General features: G+C 46.2%; 1 protein-coding gene across 2 annotated transcripts in view; it reads right to left on the bottom strand.

The window, feature by feature from the left end:
* The window catches only part of PDE6A (phosphodiesterase 6A), a 69,128-nt gene that overhangs the window by 42,549 nt on the left and 855 nt on the right, over window positions 1-25,724 (bottom strand). The window contains exons 2-5 of one of the 2 annotated variants that reach the window (XM_073230781.1): window positions 18,872-19,024; window positions 18,175-18,264; window positions 17,451-17,591; window positions 5,040-5,114 (exon numbers count right to left, since the gene is read on the bottom strand). In XM_073230781.1, coding sequence (XP_073086882.1) covers window positions 5,040-5,114; window positions 17,451-17,591; window positions 18,175-18,264; window positions 18,872-19,024 — 459 coding nt within the window. Of the gene's footprint in view, window positions 1-5,039; window positions 5,115-7,506; window positions 7,619-17,450; window positions 17,592-18,174; window positions 18,265-18,871; window positions 19,025-25,724 lie in introns of those variants that run through there. The other variant, XM_073230776.1, reaches the window with a different exon arrangement.

Below are 25,724 nucleotides of genomic sequence, written 5' to 3'. Positions count from 1 at the left end.
AGTAGAGCTGCGCTATGGAAGCAGAGTTGGGCACAGAGAGATCCTGTATCTCTCTTTGATCCCTTTCTCTCCCCTTCCTGTCCTTCCCTCCCCAACTAACCCCTGGCCAAGGCAGCCACTATGGAAGTCTAGGGTTCTAATGACGAGTGGAGAATTTTGAAACCTGGAATCAATAATCACTAAAGTCCCTCTCAGCTATAATTCTAATACTGTAGTTGGGTAATGAGCCACATCCCCCGTAAGTTAAAACGCACATATTCTTTACCCAGTAATTCCATACATGTGGTGATCAATCTTACCAGTACTCCCAAATGTGAATAAAAGCAGCGTTTGCCCCATTCAGGGGTCTTAGCCAGGCTTTGAAGCCAGAGCTTTAAAAAACCTGGAGACAATGTGATGTCCGATGTCTGTTGGGGAAAAACAAATTGGTGGCCTGCATACAGTGGGTATTTGCATGTCTCCAGAAAGATGTAGCTATATATGTGCTGGTAGGGGAAGATGATGCCAAAATATAGTTAAGTGGGAAAAGTAAAATGCAAAATGGATCATCACAACTGTCAAGGTTGGTGGTGGTGGAATACATATTTTTATCCAGAATATCTGGATTCCCGCAGACATTCCTGGAAAGATAGACCAAGAGTGGCTGCCTTAGGAGAGGCTGGATTTCTGTGGTGTACCCTTCTGTATGATGTGAGCTTTCCAATGTATTACCTTCTCAATATATAGAAATAAATTGTGCTAACAACATTAAAAAAAAATGAAGGTATACCCTGTAGGCAGTTTGGAAAGCAAATGTGGCTGCATCATTGCTGGGACTGGATAGAGCTGGTTTCCACTTGGGAGGAAGAGAAGGCCGACTTCTATGACCTTCTTGACCTTCTTCAGGTCTTTGCCTCAGGGCCATCTGTGCTTGGGCCTGGGCTGCTCACTGCACTCCCAGGCAAGCTGCCAGCAACCTGGGCCCCACAGGCTGCCCTATCCAGCGGTTGCCTTATGCAATATAATGTATCATAAGAAATACGTATTTGGTCATTCAGATGAGCAATATATGTTTCCCAGGTGTATTTGGTCTTCATCCACAGTTTCAGAAAACACTTCAGAGCCTTAAAGGTAAAATGGGTGTCTTGTCATGTTAAGGAGAGACTTTGGAGGGGGTGGGGGGTTGGGGGAGGTGAGGGTTGGAAGCTGAATCAGCTAATGACCAATGAATTAGTCAATCATGACTATGCAATGAAGCCCTCACAAAAAGCCATAACAGGAGCACACCTCTCTCTTGGACCCAGCTTCTCTGTGGGGTAAGCTTCTGCTCTTGGGAAAACAGAACTGAGCCAGGCCCCAAATTCCACAAGGATAGAAGCTCCTTAATTTGGGAACTTGCCCAATCTATTATCACTTCGTCTGGCTGTTAACTTGTATCCTTCATTGAACTGATACATGTAGGTGTTTTCCTGAGTTCTGTGAGCCACTCTCCCAAATTAATCAAGCATAAGGGGAGGTTGTGGGAACCTCCAATCTACAGCCATTGGTCAGAAGCGCAGGGAGCTGCCTGGAGCTTGAGATCAGTGTCTGGTGTCGGGAGTGGAGGTCAGTCTGGTAGTATGGAGCCCTTAACCTGGGGCATCTGATGTCTGAGAATTGCTCTGTTGTGTGTGGGAAGACTCCCCGCACCCCGCAAAACACACACACACACCATGCAACTCCTTTAGAAACGTTAGAAATGGACTTTTTTTTTTAACCCACAGGAGAATCAATTTGCTTTCACAGAAAGCAACAAAAAGATCAGTGTACGTTAGGTAAAATTGGGCTTTTTCCATACACTGTAGGTCATCCAAGTTGCCTTTACGGCCATATTCATGTAGGAATTCACCAGCCATTGGAAAGTCAAAATTGAGCCATCAAAAAGCACTTTGTTACCCTCTATTTGAGCAGCTGGCTGTAACAGAAGCATCTTTGAAAGAATCACAAATACAGCCAGAGTCCAATCCTCATGCATGGAAAAATACCAGTTTTAAAATGAGTGCTACTTTGTTTTTTTTTTCCTCATGAAGCCTAATTAACATATAGTTTTTAAATAACCTACAACATATTATTTTTAAAAGAGATGAAGTGAGGTATAGCTGCTACTGGGGAGATTTAGAATCCAAAGTTTGGGGAGACTAATGGGTCATAATCCAGGCAAAAGCTGTATCTCTAATGTGAATGTGGCACATAAAATGTGAGAGTGATGGTAAAGCGAGTGTGAGAAAGCATTGTAATGACAGTTAACAGGAAGAAATGCACGCTTGGTTAGAATCTGTGCAAATGATTTGACCCCTCTGAACCTCAATCTGTTCAACTGCCAGGCAGGGATAATGAGGATACCTCCTTCACATACTTGTTGAGAAGAGAAAATGAAGAGAAGCCAGGTAAGAGCTTGGTAGACAGTGAGGTCAACCCAGGTAGCCACACTCACTGGAGTGTCTGCTGTGTGTCAGCATGTGATTCGCTGTAGTTCGCATGGCCCTGTGAGGTCAGCTTGATTACCAGGCATTACAGATGAGGAAGTTAAGGCTTAGAGAGGTTGCCCACGGCCGTACAACTAGCTGGTGGAATGGGTATGAACTCAGGCTTCCAACCCCACTCTCTTTCCAAAAGATCTACTTTTGGCCAATCTTGCCATGCTGTGCCTTGGCTCCAGACCTGTGTGTGTTCCTCACCAGCTGTGTCCTAGACCAAGAGCTAACTTTGAAGCTGAGTTCAGTGACAGCACCACATTTATGGGAAAATCAGGGACCCTAGGGGTTATCTGACCAAGCTTACCTTACAGGTTAGCAACTGTTAAAAAGACACAGGTCCAGCACGGTGTCACTTCCACTAGGCCAGGTCACTGAACTGGGGCTTAATACCTGATTTACTTCAGTTTCAACCTCCCCCAGAAACATAGTCAGGAATTGGCTGGTCAGTATGGATAAGATAACATCACCTATTTCCTCCATCTCCCAAGGAATCTACCTGATTAGACCCTTGTCCCCAGATGAAAAGAACCTTGCCCTAAATAGTCTTTTTCTGTTTGGCTTCCTTGTCCTGTCTTTAAAAATCTCTTCCTTTCTGTTGCCTTTCAGAGCGTCTCTATCCTTGCTAGAAGGGATGCTGCCTGATTCATGAATTGCTTGATAAAGCCAGTTGATCTTCAAACTTACTTGGATGAATTTTGTTTTTTAACTAAGCCAACCAAAATCAAAGTCCTTTGCCTTCTGGCCTCTTCCATCACAACCTAATGCCTTATACTCTTGCAAGGACTGAGCCCTTGCTATCTGAGATGAAGAAGAATCTTGGGAAAGAGAAATGTGAATCACGAGTGTGCTAGTCACCTCAGTGAAAACCCAAGTCCTTGAACTGGCCAGACAATGGGCAGCCCTTCTGGCACTCAGTAACAAAATGCCCTGTTCACTTCAGTCTTAAAGAATGGGTACTTGAAGGTGAAGAGCCATCCTGGAGTTAGGGATGACCTCTGAGCTCAGGGCTCAGCTCAGAGCTGACAATTAAAGCAGCCAGGGAAACTGAAGTTATTTGAGGTTGGTGGTGTCCGAAAAAGCTATGGTGATTTCTATTCCCATTCCTCAACTTAAAAGTATCCAGACGATGTAAGTCCAGCTCTTTTATAAACTGGAGGGAAAACTCAGTGGTAACATGTCAACTATGCCAACACAAAAAGCTGTACTGAGAAAAGTGTCCCCAAGTAGCTTTCTGTCAGCAGCACATGGTGCAATCCTTGAAGACTCGGTCTTCCCAGGAGAAGTCATGAAACTGTGTGGCTGAAAGAATGGTTTGAGACTGGACAGCGACAGGTTATAAAGGTTATTTTGGATAAAGCAGAGCAAACAATGTAGATTCCAAGGCTGAGCTCTTTTCTGGTACATATATGAAGCTTACAGGTAAGGATGATAATTTTGAATTACCACAATTTGAATTAACACTAAACAAAGTCTATTGCACAAACACACACACGCACCCACATAGCCCTTTATTTGGGGAAAGGTTAGAGTCAGCTGTGTGGAACCAGGCCTGTCAGAAATTGATACACCATATCAGACAGGCTAAAAGGTCTTATGGGAAGAATACCGACTAAAAATCCAGGGCACAATTCTGCTGCTTTCTTATTCTGTGTGGCCTCAGCTAGGTCGTTCAGTCATCCTAGGACATTTGAGTTTTGTAAGACATTTGAGTGCTGGTCTGTTTAGCCTGTACCATCTTCACATCGCACATACATCATGTCAGCTTCTCTAATGTGTTTATGCCTCATCTTTTAAAATGAAGCAATGGTATGAGACCAGAGGTCACAAATCCAAGTGCTGAAAGAGGCCAGATAGGAACACGAATAAGAGCCGGGGGCCTGGTGCCTACAAAGGGGAGTGGCTGGGTCTGTGGCAAACTAGACAGCTCAGGCCAGATCCCCAGCAGGCTGCTGTTGCTCAGCTCTGATCAAATTTACTTTGTGAGTTTGTGGATCCGGTTTTGACTGTTCTTCCACCTTTTCAAAGGCAACTGAGAATCTAGATATTTATGGGAAATAGCTTGATTTTTAAGTGTTACACTACCAATTCAAAATTTTAGAAAATAAAAAAAATTTAAGGTATGAAGCCAAACAAGTTTAACTATTGGCTGGAACTGATCTTCTGGCTACCAATTTACACATGCTTGATGGGCTATTAAGGTTTTCACATCTCCAATTGTCCATAGCTCCTAACTCCTGCTGGGTAGGTCCTTGAGCAGATTATTTGACCTCTCTGGGGCTCTTTCCTTATCTGTGGAATGAATATTATTGATTCCTCCTTGGTCAACCCAGGTTAGTGGGAAAGGCCAAAGAGATATTAAAAATATCTTGCAAATTACAGGGCTTGGCAATTGTGAGGGAATTATCAAAATTTTAAGGAAGACAACATAACTCAGAGAAGATAAATACCTAAGTGATAAAGAAACACCAGCAAGGTCTACAGGTACCTTACATTTGCATTTCATTAAACATTAGATCATATTCAACAGGCCAGAGAGAGACGTACCCTTCCATCCGGAGTCCTGGGACCAGAGTAGGCTGGAACCTCTCCCATCAGAACTGGCCACACATCAAAAAATTCCTAAGAATAAGCATATTAATTACACGTTTTGAAAGTAGTTCAAGAAAAGCAGATAAAGAAAAGAAGACCCTCCCCATATGAGTCAACTATCACTGAAATCTGGATGGTGGAAAAGCTGGCTAACACCTAAGCCTGGGTTAGAGTTAGAGGTTATCAGTCATTTCTGTGCCTCAAGATATTGATGAACTGGGCCTGTCTATTCATTAAACAAAAAATTGGGAGCTGAGTTGGAGCACCTTCGTGCTCCCCATGCTGTTGGGACTGAGGGGGAGAGTAGGGCCTCCATGGCTAAGAAATTGACCTTAATGAGTGTAAGGCTGGAGGCACTGGAGAGAGCAAAGCAAAGACAATGCAGGCAGAGCAGAGACAGCACCAAGTAGCTCTGTGCCGTATGGGGAAGGAAGGAACAGCTCTTCCTGGATTCCAGTCCCATGATGTGCCGACAAACCCTGGATGCAGACCCCCTCCATCCGGAAGGAGGAGACCTCTGGCTGTCCATCACCCTACCCTGAGCCAATAAAAATTCCCCACCTACCCCTAGCACGGCCCACTTCCCCCTCCCTTCCCTGTTCTCTTAAAAACTCCCCGCCTCCCCTCCTAGGCATGACTTCCCCAGCCTGTGTTTCAGACTGGTGAACCTCACCCAGGAATTGCGCTCAAATAAATTGCCGGGCCCTTTATTGCCTCCCGTTGCCTGCTTATTTCGGCTAGAATTTATATTACAGTGAGTGAAGGGTCCCCACCAGTAAGATGGCAAACTTCCGGCTTCTCTTCGGGGGTCCTTGGTTCCCGCCGGCGCCACCTGAAGCCCAATCACCTCTCGCCCCCCTCCCAATCCCAGCACCTAGCCAACAGCCAACAGCCCCATAGAAGTAACACCACAATGACCCTATGCCCCTTCCTATATAACCCAGTACCTTTCCCTAATAAAGCAGTATTCTCTGGTGAATTGCTGCTGTGTGTCGCTCCTTTCCTTTCATTGGTGCCGAAACCCGGGAGACAGGACACCCCAACTGGGCCCCATCTTCCCCCCGACACCAGCAGCAGCTTGCCCTCATCCTCTTTTTCCAGTGCTGGCTCATCACACTCACCACTCCTCTCTGACCTTTAGGTAAGTTTTCCCCCGGACTGGGCCACTCTTCCCCGAGCTATCGCAGTGCCATTGACCGTGATCGTCCGGCAAGGCCCTGATGCTCGGGGATGAGGAGGGAACTCTCCCTGCCTCAGGCCTTCACGGCTGCGGTGGACCCTCAGGCCCCTCCTCCGATAGTCATAAACGCACTCACCGTCCCTTCCATCAGTGCCGAAACTTTTTAAGCAAAATTTCCCCGGGGTGGGCCACTCTTCTCCGAGCTATCGTGATCGATCAGCAAGGCCCTGACGCTTGGGGACAAGGAGGGAACTCTCCCTGCCTCAAGCCTTCACGGCTGCGGCGGACCCTCAGGCCCCTCCTCCGAAAGTCATAAATCCCCACCTCAAGCCTTCACGGCTGCGGCAGACCCTCAGGCCCCTCCTCTAACAGTCATAAATCCCCGCCTCAGGCCTTCACGGCTGCGGCAGACCCTCAGGCCCCCCTCCAACAGCCATAAACGAGGTGACTCCTTTGTAGATGAGAATGCTCCCTTTTCCCCCCCACCTCCTTCTATTCCATCTGCCGAAATCTGTTCTGTCTGCCGAAAACTCCTAGCGCTAGGTACCTCGTGACTCCAGCAAACTGCCTTCTTAGGGAAGTCTGGGTGATGACCCACACTTCCTAAGAAATTCCGACTCGTGTAAGAGTTTCCGCAGACCACCAAGGATCATCGGGGATGCCCTTTGTCTCCTTGCGGTCTGCTTCCAGTCCAAGGATCTCTGTTCATCTTCCCCTGTTTGTCTCCTTCTCTGTCCTTTAGTCATGGGAGCCTCCTCATCCCTCCCTGAAAGTTCACCTCTTGAATGCCTGCTTAAGCATCTGGCTACCCTCTCCCTGACGCCTGATATAAAACCAAAACTTCTCTGTAAATATTGCTCCCAAGATTGGCTGACATACCCCCTAGATATTAACAACCAATGGCCCGCAGGGGGAACTCTTGATCCTAACATCACTCCCAATCTCTTTAACTACTGCCAGGGCCTGAAAAAATGGAAGGAGATTCCCCATATCGAAGCTTTCCGCCTCCTCCTTTCCCCGCCCCCTCCCAAGTTCTCCTAGCCTGCAAGCCGCTGCCCCCACAGAAGCCTCCCGTTCACTCCCTTCCCCTTCTTCTCCTACAACAGCCCTTGTCCCTTCCTCCCCCACCATCTCCTCCCCCATCTCACCTCCTCTGCCTTTGTCCCCCGCAGATTAAGCCTGAGCCTTTCAGACCCCCTTTAACTAGGTCCCAGGGGCCTCCTCCGTCTTTGCCCTCATCACCTGTTTCTCCCCTGTTAGAGACCACCTTTGTCTTCTCACATGTTTGTAGGGAGAATGGGAAAGCACCTTCCCCCATGTCTGAACGCAGCATGGGAAAGCACAAGCTAGAGAACAACTGGTGCAGTCCTTAGAAGTTATCTGTCCACAAAAACATATCTTGCCAAGACTCCTCACTCTGAAAATAGGCAGACCTTGAATATGTGTAGAAACACCGCCCCTGCTTCTAGCTATGCCCTTCCCCCACTTGCTGATGTGGCAGGAATGGAGAACAAAGAACATTCTGTTTACACATTCCATAAACAATTAACTGGAGCCCTGCTGTAGCTTAGTAGAGCATGAGACTCTTAACCTCAGAGTCATGAGTTCAAGTCCAACTAGAGTGGCAGAGGCAAGCAGCTGGGCTGCTAGCTGGCGACATGTGGGTCCGATTCTATCTTTCTTTATTTTCTTTGCCCCCCTTCTGCACTTCAGGACCTGCTTGACTAGGTGTGGCTAGACCGCGTCACTCCCCCACAGACTGAGCCAGAACCCTTCAGTCCCCCTCAGACTCGGTCCCGAGAGCCTCCCAAAATTATCGTTCCCCTCCAGGAGGTAGCAGGATCCAAAGGCATCGTGCGCATTCACGTCCCTTTCTCCTTAGGAGATTTAGCCCAACTAGAGAAACGCCTAGGTTCCTTTTCCACTGATCCCATGACATACATCAGGGAGTTTCAATGGACCCTCCAGTCTTACAGCCTCACACATCATGACATTTTCATGCTCCTGGCCAATACTCCCCTCCCTGAAGAGCTTAGACGAGTTTGGGACTTCGCCCAAAGGCACGCTACCGAAACCCACAGGACTGACCCCACCTATCCCCCTGGCCCCACTGCTGTCCACGAACAAGACCCACACTGAGATTATAACACCACCATGGGTCTCTGCTCTCAAGATATTTTTGCCTCCTGCTTAATAGCAGGTCTGAAAAAGGCAGCTCGTAAAGTAGTCAATTTTCAAAAGCTCCAAGACATAATTCAAAAGAGAGATGAAACCCCCTCCGAGTTCTTAGACAGACTCACTCAAGCCCTATTACAGTATACCAACCTGGACCCAGAAACACCTGAAGGAAGACATGTCCTTATGACATACTTCCTAGCTCAAAGCTACCCCGACATTAAAGCTAAACTCAAAAAGTTAGAACAGGGCCCCGCTACCCCACAGACTGAGATCCTAACAGTGGCCTTTAAAGTCTTCCATAACCGGGAGGAGGAGAAAGAACGCCGTAAACAAAAGGCTGATCAGGCCAATTTCCAAATGTTGGCCCAGCTGATAAAACCACAACCTGGGCGCCCCTCTACAAACAAGCCCCCACAGGAGCTTGTTTCAAGTGCGGAAAAGAGGGACATTGGTCAAGGGCGTGCCCCTCCCCCAGATTTCCTACCACCCCATGCCCCAGATGCAACAAAAAGGGCCACTGGGGGTCTGATTGCCCAACCACCCGAAGGGGAGGCTGGATGAACAACCCCCATCCTAAGCCCGCTGTAGTGGGGCTGGCAGAAGATTGACGAGGCTGGGGACTTCTCGCCCAACCATTTCCATCACCAAACAGGAGCCCAGAGTTACTTTAACAGTAGACGGTCGCCCCATCTCCTTCTTCCTAGATACAGGAGCCACCTTCTCAGACTTGCAAGAATACCGGGGCCCTACCACGCCAGCCATTACTCCTATAGTTGGGGTAGGAGGTAAACAGATTTTCCCATTAAACCCCCCCCTTTTATGCACAATCCTAGACAATCCCATACCTTTCTCCCACTCCTTCCTAGTTATGCCCCAATGTCCCATCCCTTTACTAGGACGAGACATCCTTTCCCTCCTCCACGTTTCCATAACTATATCCATTCCCACAGCCCCCAGTACTCCCTTTCTGATGGCCCTCATAGCCGACAACCCCCCTCTACCCAATGAAAGCTCCAGTTCCGCCCTCATACACCCTGTAAATCCCAAAGTTTGGGACATTAAAAGCCCCTCCGTGGCCCTATGTCCCCCTGCCTCTATCAAATTACGTGACCCCTCTCAGTATATCTGTCAGGCCCAATACCCCCTAACCACTTTAGCCTTCATAGGCCTCCAACCCATCATTCAAGATCTCTTAAACAAAAATTACCTCAGACCCACCCACTCCCCATTTAATACCCCCATATTAGCTGTTAAAAAAACCAATGGATCTTTCTGCCTTGTCCAAGACCTTCGCCTCATCAACATAGCCGTTGTCCCTATCCATCCCTTAGTTCCAAATCCATACAGCCTTTTATCACAGATCCCTGCCTTGGCATCCCACTTCTAAGTCCTAGATCTCAAGGACCCATTTTTCTATCCCTCTAGACCCCTGCTCCCAAGATTTTTTTCATCTTCATCTGGACGGACCCATACACAAGACATTCTGAACAACTCACTTGGATAGTTTTGCCACAAAGCTTCCGAGATAGTCCCCATATTTTTAGACAGGTCCTAGCTCAGGACCTCAAACAGTTTCATCATGATCACTCCAAGTCCACCTTATTACAATACATGGACAATCTTCTACTCTGCAGTCCCTTGTGGGAACAGTCTCAACTTGACACTGCCTCCCTACTTAACCTTCTAGCTTCCAGAAGTTACCAAGTATCCCCCGTCAAAGCTCAAATCTCTTCCCCTCCTGTCACTTACCTCAGATTCCTTCTATCTCAACAAAGAAAGTCCATTACCTTAGACAGAAAATGGCTCCTCTCTGACCTGCCCATTCCCAAAACCAAGACAGAAATCCTTTCCTTTCTAGGCCTGGCTAGATATTTTAGAGCGTAGATCCCTAACTTCTCCCTGTTGGCAAGACCCCTATACAACCTCAGCAAGAGCCCCCCTAAAAAACCATTATCCTCCTCACCCCGACACTCCTTCATTAAGCTTCGTCAAGCCCTTGTGGAAGCCCCAGCTCTCCATCTTCCTGATTTGTCGAAGCCCTTCTCATTATACATTCATGAGAGGTCCAGTCAAGCTCTAGGAGTCCTAGGCCAATATTATGGCCCATCCTTTGCCCCAGTAGCTTATCTCTCCAAGCAATTAGACCCCACAGTTTGGAGATGGGCCCCCTGCCTACGAGCATTAGCCGCTAGACAGCTCTTTCAGAAAGAAGCTCATAAACTGACATTCAGGGCGCCCCTTACCATTCTGTCCCCACATTACCTAAAAGATCTCTTAACCTACAAAAGTTTACAGACTCTCCCTCCCTCCAGACTCCTGACCTTACTGTCCTCTTTCCTCCAAAATCCCGTTCACCCCCTTTGCCATCCATACCCGAATCATTACTTTTTCCTCCTTTACTGCGCTCTCGCTTTTTTTCCCCTCATTCTTATTGTCTTCCCCACCACCCCAGCCTCCTTTGTATGGCGATTCAAAGTCAGACAGACTTACACACAGCATCAAACAAAAGTTACTGCCCTCACTGCCACATCAGACTGCCCTCTGAAAAGCTGCTCTGAGCCTTTATACCTCCACTTTCCTCCCTCCACCGAAGTGTTCACTAGCAGCTACCCTTATTCTCCCTACCTCTGCTTCCTCTATGACCAAAAACAAGCCTATTGCAGGCGATGGCCAGACACCTACAGGAGATGTCCCTACTAGTCTTGAGCCATTCACTACATGGGTAACTTCCAGTACCCACAGTATTACTCCTCCAACCATTTCATGAAATATCCCAACGGTTCATTCTCCTTATCAATCCCAGATCCCTGGGACTCGCGATGGGCCGCTGGAGTCACAGCCTCAGTTTACTACGGGGGGTCCTCGACCCCCCACGGTACCCTTCATATCTCTCGAAAGTATGTTCCCTCTCATTCCCAGATCTCTCAAGTTGCATCAGATAGCAGACATTCCGAAAAAGTCATTATCCAAACTCTTGACAGCGCCTCTTCATCTTCTTATCCCCACCCCTCTTCCCATTTCTCCTACTCTTCGTTACAGCTCATTCAGGACACCACCATCTTTCTCAACCACCCCCTTAACACCACCAATTGTTTCTTGTGCACATCACTACAGCGCCCACTGCTGGCCACCGTGCCCCTTAATATTTCCAACAACTCCTTCCATGCAGAAAGACAACCCCTCTGCCCCCTGGCAGACATACCCCTATGGGAACCAGAATACGCAGATAATCTCACCATCCACCACTGTGTAGGCCCAACTCCACCCCCGTCCAGCGCACTTCACTGCCTCTCTATCTACACCCCTACCTCCAGCTCTAAGACTTTACACAACCGGGACACTTCTTTTGGTGTAATGGCAGTCTTTTCAACTCACTGCCTCTCAGCTCCGATACACCCTGCATTCTCGTCACCCTAATCCCACAGGTTACACTTTACAGCATGGCAGAATTTCTTGAGCTCCAACCTCCCTTGCCCTCGCGCACAAAAAGAGCTGCTTTCCTTCCCATCGTGGTCGGTATCTCTTTGATCACCTCAGCCATTGGGGCAGGGTTTTCGGGAGAAGCCTTGGGTCACTCTCTATGGGCAGTTAGAGCTCTCAGTGCCAAACTTGAGGGAGCCCTGACATCCACTGGCGATTCCCTAGCCTCTCTCCAAAGACAGGTCACTTCGCTAGCTAAGGTCACCCTTCAAAACCGGTGGGCCCTAGATCTGCTTACAGCCGAGAAGGGCAGCAACTGCATCTTCCTCCGGGAAGAGTGCTGCTATTACATCAACGAATCTGGCATTGTAGAAACTGACATTACCAAACTCACTGACCTTGCCTCCAGTCTCCACTCTGCTTCCAATTCCAACCCATTCTCATCAATACTAACAAACCCCCTCCTCACCTGGCTCTGGCCCATCGCAGGCCCCATAATAATCATTCTTCTCGCCTGTCTCTTCTTACCCTGTATAATAAAGTTCATCAAATGCCAAGTCGGAAAAATCTCTAATCAAGCTTTCAACCAGCTTTTACTCAGGAACTACCAGCTTCTGGCCACAGAAGATCCCTCACCCTCACGTGACCTCCTCACCACATGCTGAGATGGACCTCTCTCTCCACTGGAAACTGTTCCTGGAAACAATGGCTGCAGATGCCTGGCTCCTGACACCCATATCCTCTTGGCACCATTGGAATCAACAGGTCCTCGACCTATGGTTACAGGGAACCTTCATTGATTTCCAACCTGAAGAAGTCGACATCTACTCGTCCTTCCTGTAGGGAGTCCTATCAACCCTTTCCTCCCGGTCCTCAAGCCCTCACTCCCTTCTCCGCCGCCGTTCAGCAGGAAGCAGCCAGAGAGAAAGCAACGTCCACAACCCCATAGAGGAGAAAGGGGGGAATGAAGGGGCCCCACCAGTAAGATGGCAAACTTCTGGCTTCTCTTCCGGGTCCTCGGTTCCCGCCGGCGCCACCTGAAGCCCAATCACCTCTCGCCCCCCCTCCCAATCCCAGCACCTAGCCAACAGCCACCAGCCCCGTAGAAGTGACACCTCAATCAATTCATGCCCCTTCCTATATAACCCAGCACCTTTCCCTAATAAAGCGGAATTCTCCAGTGAATTGCTGCTGTGTGTCGCTCCTTTCCTTTCACGTCCAACACTGAGTGACCCTGAAAATTGGCCAAGGAGAAGCAGAAGTTGTTAACAAGGGATGGGGTAGAAAGTAGGGCATATGTATGCCTGCCTTTCTCTCTACCAAACCCCTCTCTTTCTCTTTCCTTCTTTCTTTTATTTTTAAACAATTTATGAGATATAATTCACACACCATATAATTTGTTTAAAGTGTACAATTCATTGGTTTTTAATGACTTTTCAGGATGTCAATAGCTCAGATGTTGTCAGGCAATCCGGTCTGGGGTGATAGCCCTTTATGTTGGGTGAGTCCTCAACCCAGGAGAAGGTTCTTGACTCTGATCAAGAAAGAATTCATAAGCACATCAAGCAGGTACAAGCAAGTAGCTCAGTAAAGCAAAGTACACCCTCAAGGAGGGAGTGTGCGCATGCTGGAGAGGTGGGCAGCCCAGTTGTTTACTAAGGCAAAGTACAGATTCAAGGAGGGAGTGCAGGCATGCTCCAGAGACAAGCAGCACTGCAGGGTCGGGTTGGGGGGTCTGACAGCCAGAGTTTAAGCAGGGGGTGGAATGGTCACTGGGGTAGGTGGGTTTTCTCACTGGGAGGGGATTTCCTGGAAATAGGGTGATGCCCTTCATTTGTCTTCAGGTGATCTGTCTTAGAACTGTCAAGGCACCAAGGAGCATGATTTTTACTGTTAATTAGCATAAAATGTATTTTGAGGTGAAGTCTGGGTCAGCTTCTCCTCCATATTGGAACCAGTCAGTTTTTGCAGGTATGTGATCTATTAGCCTCACTCCCCACATCCTGCAAGAACAGTTTACATGCAATGTGCAAAATATAAGAATCTAGTCCAATGTAAACACCGGCCAAGTCCCCAACCCCTCCCTGATTACATCTTGCTATCTACCTACTATAACACAGGTAAGAGATTGGCTACCTGCTGGAGCAGGTTCTTAGAGTGATTAGAGGCAGCCCTGCGCACTTCTAATTGCTAGATTGTTCTATCTTTTGGGAATGACTGAGTCAGAATATTCTTGCTTAAATGTGACTCTCCCTTTTGAGAGGAAGTTCAAAAGAAACAGGGAAGAACACTGCAGCATAGCATAGCCAATGCCTGGGTCAGATCCCTAAGGTGCAAACTGGACACCTTAAAATGAGTCTTTTGAATTCAATTACTCAGAAATTCTTTTGATTAAAAAAGAACCATTCATTTGTATGAATTCATTCATTTGCTGCAAGGAGTATCAAATGGCTTATTGCTGGATTTAGCAATATTTGATGAAATATTTGTTTCAAGAGTATGCAAAAATCAAATGGATGGCTTGCACTAGAATCAGAGGTTCCCTACGATCAGTAAATGACCTAGCTGCACTAGAATCACTTAGGGAGCTACTTTAAATGCAAAAATCAAAATAATAGACCCATGAGTATATGGAAATCTGGTATATGATAAAATGGCATATCAAAATGGTAGCATTTCAAAATAGTAGAGAAAGGATAGACTATTCCTCAAATGGAGAAATACAAGTAAGGGACAAAATTAACCTGTACCTCACACCATGCACATTCATCATTTCAAGATAAATGAAAGAATAAAGTATATTAATCCAAACACATCAAATTATCTCAGATTATCTTTATAATATTGAAGTTAGGGAAGTTTTTCTCAAACAAAATCCAAAACTCAGAAGCCATAAAAGACAATTTAAATCTTCTATATGATGAAAGATACTATAAACAAAGTTAAAATATAACCCATACAAAAGGAAAATATAAGAAATAGACAATTCAATTTAAAGGGGGAAAAAAGATAAGTCTGGGCAATACATGGAAGAAGAGAAATTAAATCACAAACAAACATAAAATATATTCACCCTCACTGAAATCGGTGAAAAAACAATAGAAGAGAAAACAATAAGACAAGAAAACTAAAAAATTCAGATATCCAGAATTGGCAGAAAAAAGACAGGAAAATTAAAAATATTTATGATATCCAGAATTGTCAGGAGCTGGAGAAATGGAACTCCCATGCAGTGTGAGTGAGAGTGTAAAATAGCAGACTTTAGAGGGAAATAAAAATTTTGTCTTAGCAATTCCACTTCATTCTCTGCCGTATGTGCAGGGATTTAAGTCCAAAGTTGTTTAGTGCATCATTGTCTAATTGTAAGAATATTTACAAATTATTTAAATGTCCAGCAACAGGGGAAAGGATAAATTAATTTTTCTCTATCCATAAGTATGAGCTCTAAAGTTCTTTGTTCTTTAGAGGATTTCTACTTCCATTAACAGTAGCCAGTTTGTTCCAGACCAATACTTTGACTGAAAATAATTTTAAAATCTGGAGTGTGTGTGTGTATGTGTATGTGCATAAATATTTATTTGAAGGACTCACAGATGCTGGGCCAGAAACAGACTAAGTATGATAGGGACAGATGGTCTTTTCAATAGAACAGTGGGGAAATAATGGTTTTTTGGATAAATTAGACTACATTATAATTCAGAACATTCATCAACACACACCATTAAAAGAATGAAAGCAGTGTGGGGGAAGATATTTGGGATGTGTGTATTCAACAAAGAACCAATATCCAGAATTTGTAAACAACTGGAAATTAGTAAGATAAAAAAGATGATAGAATTAAAATAAAGGGGAGAAGACTCAATTAAGCACTTAACAAAAGGAGGTATCCAAATTGTCAATAAACAGGTGAAAAGTATTCGAGCCTACGCATGTTAATACACAAAGACCTAATGCTACATGCTGGCCAGGATGGCTGAGATTAGTAAGACCGGCAATACCAAGGACTGTGAGGAAACCCTCATGCATTTTTGCTGGGAGTGTAAAATGGTATTAAAGTCAGATGGGCAATGCCTATTGAAACTATTCCCCAGAACTTCTATTCTTAAGTAAATACCTAATAGAAATCGGTACAGTGATGTATCAAAAGATATATATATACTAGAGTGTTCATAACAGCAGTATTTACAATAACCCAGATCTGAAAACTCAAATGCCATAAACAGCAGAATTAATAAATACTCTGTGGGTTATTCATACAGTGGAACATTCACAAGAATGAAAATGAATGTGGAGCAATAAAGATGGATCTTAGAACCAAAATGTTGAGCCAAAGAAGCCAGACACAAAACAGTATGTATTTGTATGATGCCACTTAAGTGAATTTCAAAACCAGGCAGCACTAACAGGGCATGAAAGGTCCAGTAGTGGCAGCCTTCAGGGAGGAGGGGGCAGGATTACTGGAAAGGGCTGAGAAGGGGCTTCTCAGGGGTGGTAATCTTCTATTTCTTAGCCTGGTGGTGGTTACATGGGGATGTTTACTCTGAGATAATTCATGGAACTGTTCATCTATAAATAGTGCTCTTTCTGGCTCATATGTTATATTTAGATATAAAGGCTTATTGAAAAGGAGTCCACATGTACTGACATGAAAAGATTCATAAACATTGAACAAAAAAGGCCCAATAATGGGAAATGTAGCCTAGCAATTAAAAAGAAAATTCCTCAGAAGATTCTGATTCCCTGTCACACGTGGGAGCCTCCCACCAGGTCTAAGTCTTTTCCAACCCCAGACTCTGTGATTCATTCATTCACTCAACCACATACTTGGAGGATCTCCACCATTCTGCGCACCACACTCAGCTCAAGGTGCACAGAGTGAGACCAACAGGGATCCTGCACGTTGGGTCTTTGGGATAGGAAATCACAACTCTCATGACTCTGGAACGCTGCCCCAAAGCAGGAAATAATCAGCTCTGGGAGGCAGGGGCAGAGAAGGAGCAATGGGAGAGTTGGTCTGGGAAAATCTAACTGAAAACATTTCCAGGGGGCAGTCTTAGCCTCTGCCTCCCGAGCTGATGTTCCGGGGAGAACCTGGCCTCTGAGCCTTCTGAGGGTGAGGGGCCACATCTGAGCACTGGCCTCCACTACAGTTGCCCCAGTGAGCTGTGGCTCCACAAGCCAGGGGAAAGGTTTACACCCATGTGTGAATACATTTCATGACAATTCCTAAAGTGGGCAGCTTTCTTCTGTCTGGATTTTCACACTCCATAGAGACATCTTCATCACTGATCTTCACCACCTCAACAAGCCTTCTCACCTGTACTTTCTTTCCTAACTGACTAGGGAAGATACAGATTGTTCTTACTCATTGGCATTTTCCCTTTAAGGTTGACACACCTCTCCTTGGTATAAAAGACCTGTGAAAAGCTTCACAACCACCCACATCCTCCCATCTTCCCTGCTGTGCAACCAACCGGGTGGTGGGGATTCAGGGGGCTGGGGGGGTGGGGGAGTACACACCAGCCTGGGCTCCACTCAGTGCATATTTAACCTGCCCTTGCAGATGTCTGCCACTGAAATCTTCTCACCTTCTGCTTGGTCATGCCTAAGAGCCCCACAGAGTATCTGTCACAGTTGAGGAAGGCTCGGACTGTGTACAGGGCTTTGTGGAACTGCCTCTCAATGTCTGTGATCTCTTCAAAGACTTTGCTCCCAGACCACAGCAGTATCTGGAGAAACACAAAAACGTAGTCAAAATTTTTGAGACACAAAACAGCACCTCACAATAACCCAGAAACACAGAAAGGATAATTATCCCCATTTTGAAGATGGAGAAACTGAGGTTCAAAGAGGTAAAGTAATTGGCGGCTTATATTGGGTCCTACTCTTCCCATTTCTTTTGTCAGAGATTGTTAATAAGAATAATAGTAACCAATGTGGATTGAGGTCAAGTGCTCTACATACATTATATCATTTACTATTGACAGTAATCTTTTGGCAGTGGAACCATATTTATCCCCATTTTTCAAATGAGATTGAAGCTTGAAGAGGGTAAGTGGCTTGCTGAGACTTAAAACTAGTAAATGGCTTAGAAGAGTTCAGATCCAAGCTGCCTGACTTGAAAACTTGTGCATGTAATCACTCTGAGATATACCTTTACAAATAACCACAACATCATTAACACAAGGGGTGCTGGGAAGAGACTGCAATGGTCCCAGGCACTTTTATTACCACCCACCTTTCCAGCCTGACCACATCAATACTTCAGTAAAAGGATGTGTCTAGTCCATTCCCTTGAGCCAAGCCCCCTACCTGACCGCGCCGAGTCTCACAGTTGTGCAGGTAACTCAGGTGGTACACCTTCATGATAAGATTTGCAAAATTGAGATACTTGAGAAGTATCTGAAAATCAAACAGTGTGAAGAGAAATTGATGAAGGAGAAATCCCTCCTCTGGCCACTTCTACCATCAGCAAATATCTGACTATTTTTAAAGGCTTTATTAGAAGCAATTTGAACAGATGGTCAATGGAATGCTGACTCATAAAATGCTGCCTTATACACATGTAAAACTCTCACAGAATGTAGAATGTCAACATTGATGGGGTGTATTAATGAAAAATCGCTACTACTTATTGAGTTTGCAGTCCCTGTGATGAGTCATTTATTTATATTATCTGATCTGATCATCACAAATGCCACAAAAGCTGGGTACTATAAAAGTATCCCCATTTTACAAATAAGAAAACTGAGCTTCAGAGAAATTAAGTAACTTGCCCAAATCAAACAGCTAGATACTAGCAGAGCCAAGACAATTATCTGTACATTCCTGACCCCAAAGCCCAGTTTCTTAACCATAATCCTGTCCTGCCTCCCTTCAGAGAGCATCAGACTAACTTTCTTGTCCTACAGATGGGAAAACTGAGACTAAAAGGTGAGTTTCAGGAGACTTCATAAGCTGGGAGAATGTGCCAGCATGGCTGCCCCAGCAGTTTCTACAACATTCTTACCTTTTCATCTCTCTTGGTGAAGTGGGGCCCATTCACTTTATTCACAGCCACGAGTATGGCTACCACATCCTTCCCATTCATTATGGGGGAAGCCAAGATGTTCTTGGTCTGGTACTCTGTGACGGTGTCCACGAAGTCACAGAAATGCTCATCCTGAAGGGAGGCAGAGACAAGCATGGTGGGCAGATGAAGGGTAAAGAAAATAGAACAATCCAGAGCCCAGGGGCCTGTGGTAGAGGTGGAGTGAGGGGTTTTGCTATTCTCCCATTGACAAGAAGATGAAGATGTTCCCATCTGCTCCTCTTCACAGGGCAAGGCAGTGGTGCTTCCACCTTGGAAGCCTTCGAAGTCCAGTAGAAGAAGGCCTGAGATACAGCCTACTGAAGGCAGTGGAAGAGAAGGGAGTGAGGCCCTGTGGGGGCCTGAGGGTGAGGGCGCTGGCTTTGCCTGGCAAGGGAGGTTTAAAGAGGCTCTCTTGAGGTGGTGACAGTTAAGCTCCCAATAGAAACTTGAGTGACAAAAAGACTTCAATGAGTATGATGATCCTGATCACTAGCAGGTGTTATGCATAGTGCCTTACCTGCATCAACCCACTGTAACCCCCCAATAACCTATGAGACAGGGACCATTAGGGGCCCATCTTGCAGAAAGGGAAACTGAAACAAGAAGGGGGTTAATGGTACTTGTATGTGTGTGTGGCTCCAAAAACCACCCTTAGCTCTGCTACCTTTCAGGGAAGCATGGGTAAGATTAGAACTGGGCCCAGGTCACTGAACAAAAGAATTTGTTACTTTCAGCTTTTTTGCAGTCCAGTTCTGACACCACACAGTCAGTCTAATGGGTGTCCCCACTGCACAAATCTTAATTGTATGTCAGTCTTTGTGTTAAGAGCCAGGGATAGAGGGAAGACTGAACTTCAGGCTAGCTCACAGATAAATTGGGAGCAGTAATACAGGGCATAGAGCTTGGCTCAAAGCTGTGGGAGTACAGAGGAGCACACACCCTCACAACCCGACCCCTAAAGCAGCCTGGGAGGCCAGTGGGGCAGTGTGGTCTATGTGGTCAAAAAGAGGAGACAGATCCTGAATTGTCTAAAATTTAAAGACCCACCTTTCTGTGAGGTTTTTCAGCCGTCAGCCCTGCCTGTGTCATAAGCTGGCCCAGGCATGCACAGTACCTGCTGTTCTGTGAACACATATGTATTCTATAGTGCTGATTCACAGAGCTTTTCTAGAACTGAGTGTGTGGAATCTTTCCCATGATTCAGAAATTCTGAGACTGTTTTTCTGTATCTATGGATTTCCTCTAGTTGGAATGGGATTAAATATACAGACAACAGCACTGTTGTTAAAGAAGCTGTCTCAAACCAGGTGAAGGCTAAAGGAATTAAGAGAAACCTGTTGTGTTCAGCTTGAATTAGCATTGAAGGATTAAGCAAAATCTCTAAAGAGGCATTAGCCACAAAGGGTTTTCCGCATCATTTTCTAAGGACACTGATGAATCCCCATATGCCTGGGTGGGGCATGCTCGGATTCATTTCATGAAGTCCGTGCAGTCTTGCAATGTTCACCTCTATCTGGGAAAGCAGCATGTGGGCCTTACCTGCATCTGAGACAGATGTTGCTCAGTCCACCAGAACCCTCTTTCCCACTGAGTTCTCAGCCCCGGAACTCTCTCACAAATCATACACCTGCCAGTGGCTTGGTGTCTACACAGTAATTGCCAGGCTTATATTTTCAGTATTTAAAGCATCCTCAAAAACCTGTCATAGAGACTCAGATTATCAGAGGCAGAAGGAGCCTTAGAAGCCATTTAGCTAAACCTTTTTTGTAAAGCCCAGGAGCTGGAGCAACTAGGGAAGGCCTGGTCATTCATTCACTCTGTTAGCATTAACAGAGGGCCTGCTGTATGAATTCCAGGCACTGTTCTAGACCCTCAGGTTTTGGCAGTGAACAAGAGGGATGATCTTTTCCTGATGAAGCTTCCATTCAAATGGATTAGGCAAACAAAAGCAAGTAAACAGCTAAGCATTTTCCCTCCAGGTCATGGTAACTGTTTTGAAGGAGGTAAACGGGCAAGATGCTTTAAGAAGTGATGGGAGGGATGGCAGGCTGCAGCCACTTATTTAGGCATGTGGTTAGGGAGGCTTCTCTGAAGAGGTAATGCTGAGAGCTGAAAGATCAAGGAACCAGGCACGTGAGGCGTATTCCAAGCAGGGAGCACACAGAGCACAACGGCCAGCAGGGGCCATGAGCTGGCTGATCTGAGAAACGGGAAGACCAGTGTAGGGGAAGCCCAGAGACAGAGAAGGAGAACAGAGGGCGAGGAAGTCTGAGAGGGAGCAGAGGCCTCCCCAGCACGGACCCAGAGGCCTCTGTGGGGAGTGTAGATTTTATTCCATAGCTGTGCAAGACTGCTTCTCACTCCTGGAAACCCCAATTCCTCTTTCCAAACACTCACAGTGCCCAGCTCCATTGTGTCCCTGGATGAGATCTACTATTTATTGAATAATAATGATGTTCAAGGCTCAGAGCCTGACAACTTACACATATTCGCATTAACTTCCCCATCAGCCCTGTCCTGGAGAACAGCCACCTTCCCTGTCTCATAGACAATTTCCTTGCTCGTAAATGGCACAGCCCCTCCGTTTATTCATTGATTTATTCATTGATACACTGGTTAAATGATTCATTCATTCATTTCTATTGACTGAGCACTGGCTCCGTGAGAGGCTCTGGCCATGCCTAGACCAGTAGGAAAGATGAGGTTTTCCTCACTGAGTTCTCGTAGTGTAGTGAGGACACCGTGTAAAACATGAACCCACAATTAAAACCATAACATGAAGGAAGCCCCTGCAGGATGGTGGTATCCTGAGGCCCCAGGGAGGGAGGGATTTGTTTCTCTGAGTGGCTTCAGGGGCCAATTAGTACATTATCAGTGGTTGAAATGCCCCTGAGCCTCAGTTTCCCCTTAGGTAAAATTAGAGTGTTGGACAAAGTCCTCCTGGAGGTTTCCTTCTGGTCTAGCACTCTGGGTTCCAAGTCTCACAGGGAGGGAAAACCAGCATGACAGATGTGAGAGTCTCTGGAAGTGACAGTTCTCTCAGGCTCAGTCTTCAGTAATGGGATTTGTCAGTGTCTATAGGAAAAACTCACTGTTCCCATTTACCCTCCCACGACTACCACACCCCAGACATTCCTGAAGCGGATACAGAGATGTTTTCTCCTGCACTGACCAGACCCCTGACACCGGCTGGGCACCCAGTAACTCCAGTCAGTTTCGACACTGTCTACCCACAGCTGGCATCAGAACCCACAGGTGAAGGGCTCAGTCCCAGGACAGCCCCCACTTCAGATGCCAGTCACAAGTCTCAGGTTGTCACCCATACTCCCGATTGGCTGTAAATCTGGGTTCCCATGACCTTCTCCTTGGGTTTCATAATTTGCTGCAATAGCTCACAGAATTTAGGGAAATGCTTATAAAGAATACAGATGAACTGTCAGACAGAGATACATAAGGTGAGACCCAGAAAGGTCCTGAGTGTAAGAGCTTCTGTCCCAGTGGAGTGGAGGGTGTCACTCTCCCAGCATGTGCACATGTCTACCAACCCAGAATTTCTCTGAACCCTGTATTTTTGGGGATTCATATGGAGTATTTACCACATAGGCAAGATTAACTATTAACTAACTCCATTTGCAGCCTCTCTCTCCTCAGTCAGAGGATGCGGGTGGGGCCGAACATTCCAAGTGTCTAATCGGGGCTTGATTAGACTTGCCCCCATCCAGGAGTCCACCAACAGTCACCTCATTAAAACAAAGGCCACCTACCACCCACGAAATTCTGAAGGATTTAAAAACTCTGTCAGATGCTGCTATCACTCAGGAAATTACAAGGGTCTTTAGGAGTTCTGTGTTGGGAAACAGGAAGAGCACGAATGTTTATTTTTCTTTTCATAAATTACTATATCACAGCCAGTTGGGGAAGGGCCATTATCTAGTCACTTACTCAGTAAACTGTAATGAGTACCCACTCTGTCTCAGGCACTGATCAGTGGTGAATAAGACAGACAGAAGCACAGAGCCCTCATGAGCTTCCCTCAGGAGAAAGGGTACATGCACAAACAAATACTGGACAGGAAGTGGGGTTGCCAGATTTAGCAAATAAACCCAGGATGCCTAGTTTGAGTTTCAAGTAAATACCTGTTTAGTGTAAGTATATCCTAAATATCGCATGGGACATACTTATACTAAGGGGTAATTTTTTTTGTTTATCTGAAATTCAAATTTAACTGGGCATCCTACATTTCATCTGTCAATCCTAATGTCAAGTCTCCATGAAGAGATCCCAAGGGTTAGTAGGAATGTGCTAGGAGAGGGGAGTTATAGCACAACCCTGGGAAATTTCTCCATTTGTGGTTTCCCATTTCAAAAATGGCATGATTGTAACCATTTCCTAGGTTTTTGAGGATGCTGAAAGCTATCAGTTGGTGGTTCAGGGAAAACCCAGGCCCCAGTCCACACCATATTTCGTCTCCATTCACCACTGTCCAGGGCCCTTCACAGAGGAAGATTGCCTGAAGAGCCTAAAAACACATATAAATGCAGAGCACCCAAGGCTGCTGGCCTGGACTGGCTCCCCCCAGGCTGGAGGCACCATCAGGGAGGCTTCCCTGGGCCCAAAAGCTCCCAGGAAAGCACAGACACCACGTCCAGAGTGAACTTTGGGCTCAAACAGGAGCAGTGCCTGTCCCTCAGCACAGGGGCTCAACAATCTCTTAGCCCAGAATCTTTTAAAATCAGAGTACCTTCCAAAATCCAAATTTCCTTAATACCACAGTCCATAGAAACTCTCAGCGCCTCTGTTCTGTTTTCCCCACCAACAGAATCTAAACTGAAGGTTCCAAAAGGGCAAGACTGGATTCTTGTCCAAATCCCACACAGACCTGGTCTAGCCTTCATCCTGCAGACTGGATCCTTAACAACAACAAAATAGTCATGACCGCACCGAGGGACCGGAGCGACCAGAACGAGCCCTATCAGTGTGCCAAGAACCTTCTGAGATGGGAAATAGCACTACCGTTTAACCCTACAACACTGTTCTTACCCGTTTTATAAATCGGGAAGTGAGCCCAGACAGGCGAAACATTTGCCAAGGACCTGCTCTCAGAAAGTGACAGAGTCTCTATTCACACCCAGATCTGAGCTCAAAGGTTAGCATCTTAATTTCTGCTCTACGACTTGAAATGACTTTTAGTAAACAGCACCTAGTCCAATGTCCTCATTTTACAGATGAGGAGGAACGACAGAATAGCAAAGTTATGGAGAGTGTGGGAGCAAGGCCAGAGTGCCTGGATCCATATTCCCACCCTGCCACTTTACATTGGTGTGGCGCTGAGCAAGTTACCTGACCGTGCCGGGTTTCCATTTCATCATATGCAAAACAGAGATAATCAGAGTTATGTTACAAGGCTGTGACAATCCCTGGTGGCCACAATTAAAGTTTTGAGAGAGTTGAAGGGAGAACAGACTCCAGTCCAGGTGGATGAGTCCTCAGGAAAGCCCTCGGGGTGCAGCACTGTTACCCCACCCCTGGGTCTTCAAGGAGAAGTGCCTGGGAAAGGGTGACCCAGACCACTGTGATTCAGAGAAAACCACTGCCCACAGATGCCCAAGCTTGTGCTTCTCATCTTGCCAAAGAACCCAAGTCAAAAGACTACCTATCAGACCTGCTGCTTGTGAGTGGGGAGTCCTGACTATTTCCAGGTGACTCCAGGCAATTCCCATCTCAGGTTCTCCTGCTTCCTCATCCCTAGATGAGGCAGTTGAGTGAGCTGACCCCTCAAGCCCCCACCTTCTGCTCCTCTTGACCTTACGACTCTTCATCTGAAATAAGGTTGGAGGAAAGGTGAGCACAGAGTCACAAAATGTCCAGGCCGGTTCTTGGAAATGACTGAACACAGGCCAATGCACAGAAGAATGACACACTGTGGGCCAGGCTGTCTTTTGGGTGAGACAGGTGTTAATGAAATTATTGCATAATTACTTGATTTTGAGTCTTTTTTATGCCAAGTGTTTACTAAGTGTCTGCTTTATGCCTAGATATTTGCTGGGTCCTAGGTCCCGGGTCCTGGGTCCCAAGATAAAGGGGGAAATTAGGCAGGTGTGGTCCCAGGCCTCCAGGCTCAGGGTGATGACTGGCTTTAGGAAGGAGACTGTAACAGAGGAAGTGGCCTTCAAGCTGAGATCTGAGGCAGCCCAGGCAGAGGGCTGTGGGGAGAACTGTGCTGCAGCTTTCCAAAGCTAATGCCCAAAGAGGGGAAGCGGTTTGCCCCATGATCAAAGAGGTCGTTGTCAGAGCGGCCAGTAGAATCCCACAGAACCCTGGACTCATGGAAGAAAAGAGCCAAGTGTTTAACCAAGTGACCACTGATAACGTTTCCAGTAAGGAGACATATTGTCATCATATGTCTCCCACTGTAATACATGAAGAAAAACACATCACTTCTGTGATATGCCTGCCAGAAATACATAACCTGAATCTTTTCACAAAAACATTCCAGACAAGCCCAAACAAGCAACGTTTCTGCCAAGTATTTGGCCCTTACCCTTCAAAAATGTCAGCATCATGGAAAACAAAGCAGACTGGGCAAGATTTGAGGAGACTAAGAAGGTAGTGCTGTTTCCACGTAACTGAGACAATTGGCAAAAGCTGAGTATGAACTGTTTATCATACCAATGTTGCATTTTCTGGATTTGACCATCGTACTGTGGATATGTATGAAATGTCCTTGTTCTAGAAACACACAACAATGTACCTAAGCTTAAAAGAGTGTGCTGTCAGCAGTTGACTCCCA

The sequence above is a fragment of the Manis javanica genome, chromosome 1 (genome assembly GCF_040802235.1).
Source record: "Manis javanica isolate MJ-LG chromosome 1, MJ_LKY, whole genome shotgun sequence".
Taxonomy (NCBI): domain Eukaryota; kingdom Metazoa; phylum Chordata; class Mammalia; order Pholidota; family Manidae; genus Manis; species Manis javanica.
The sequence above is the reverse complement of the archived record's forward strand: the minus strand, read 5'-3'. Positions and strand labels throughout refer to the sequence as shown.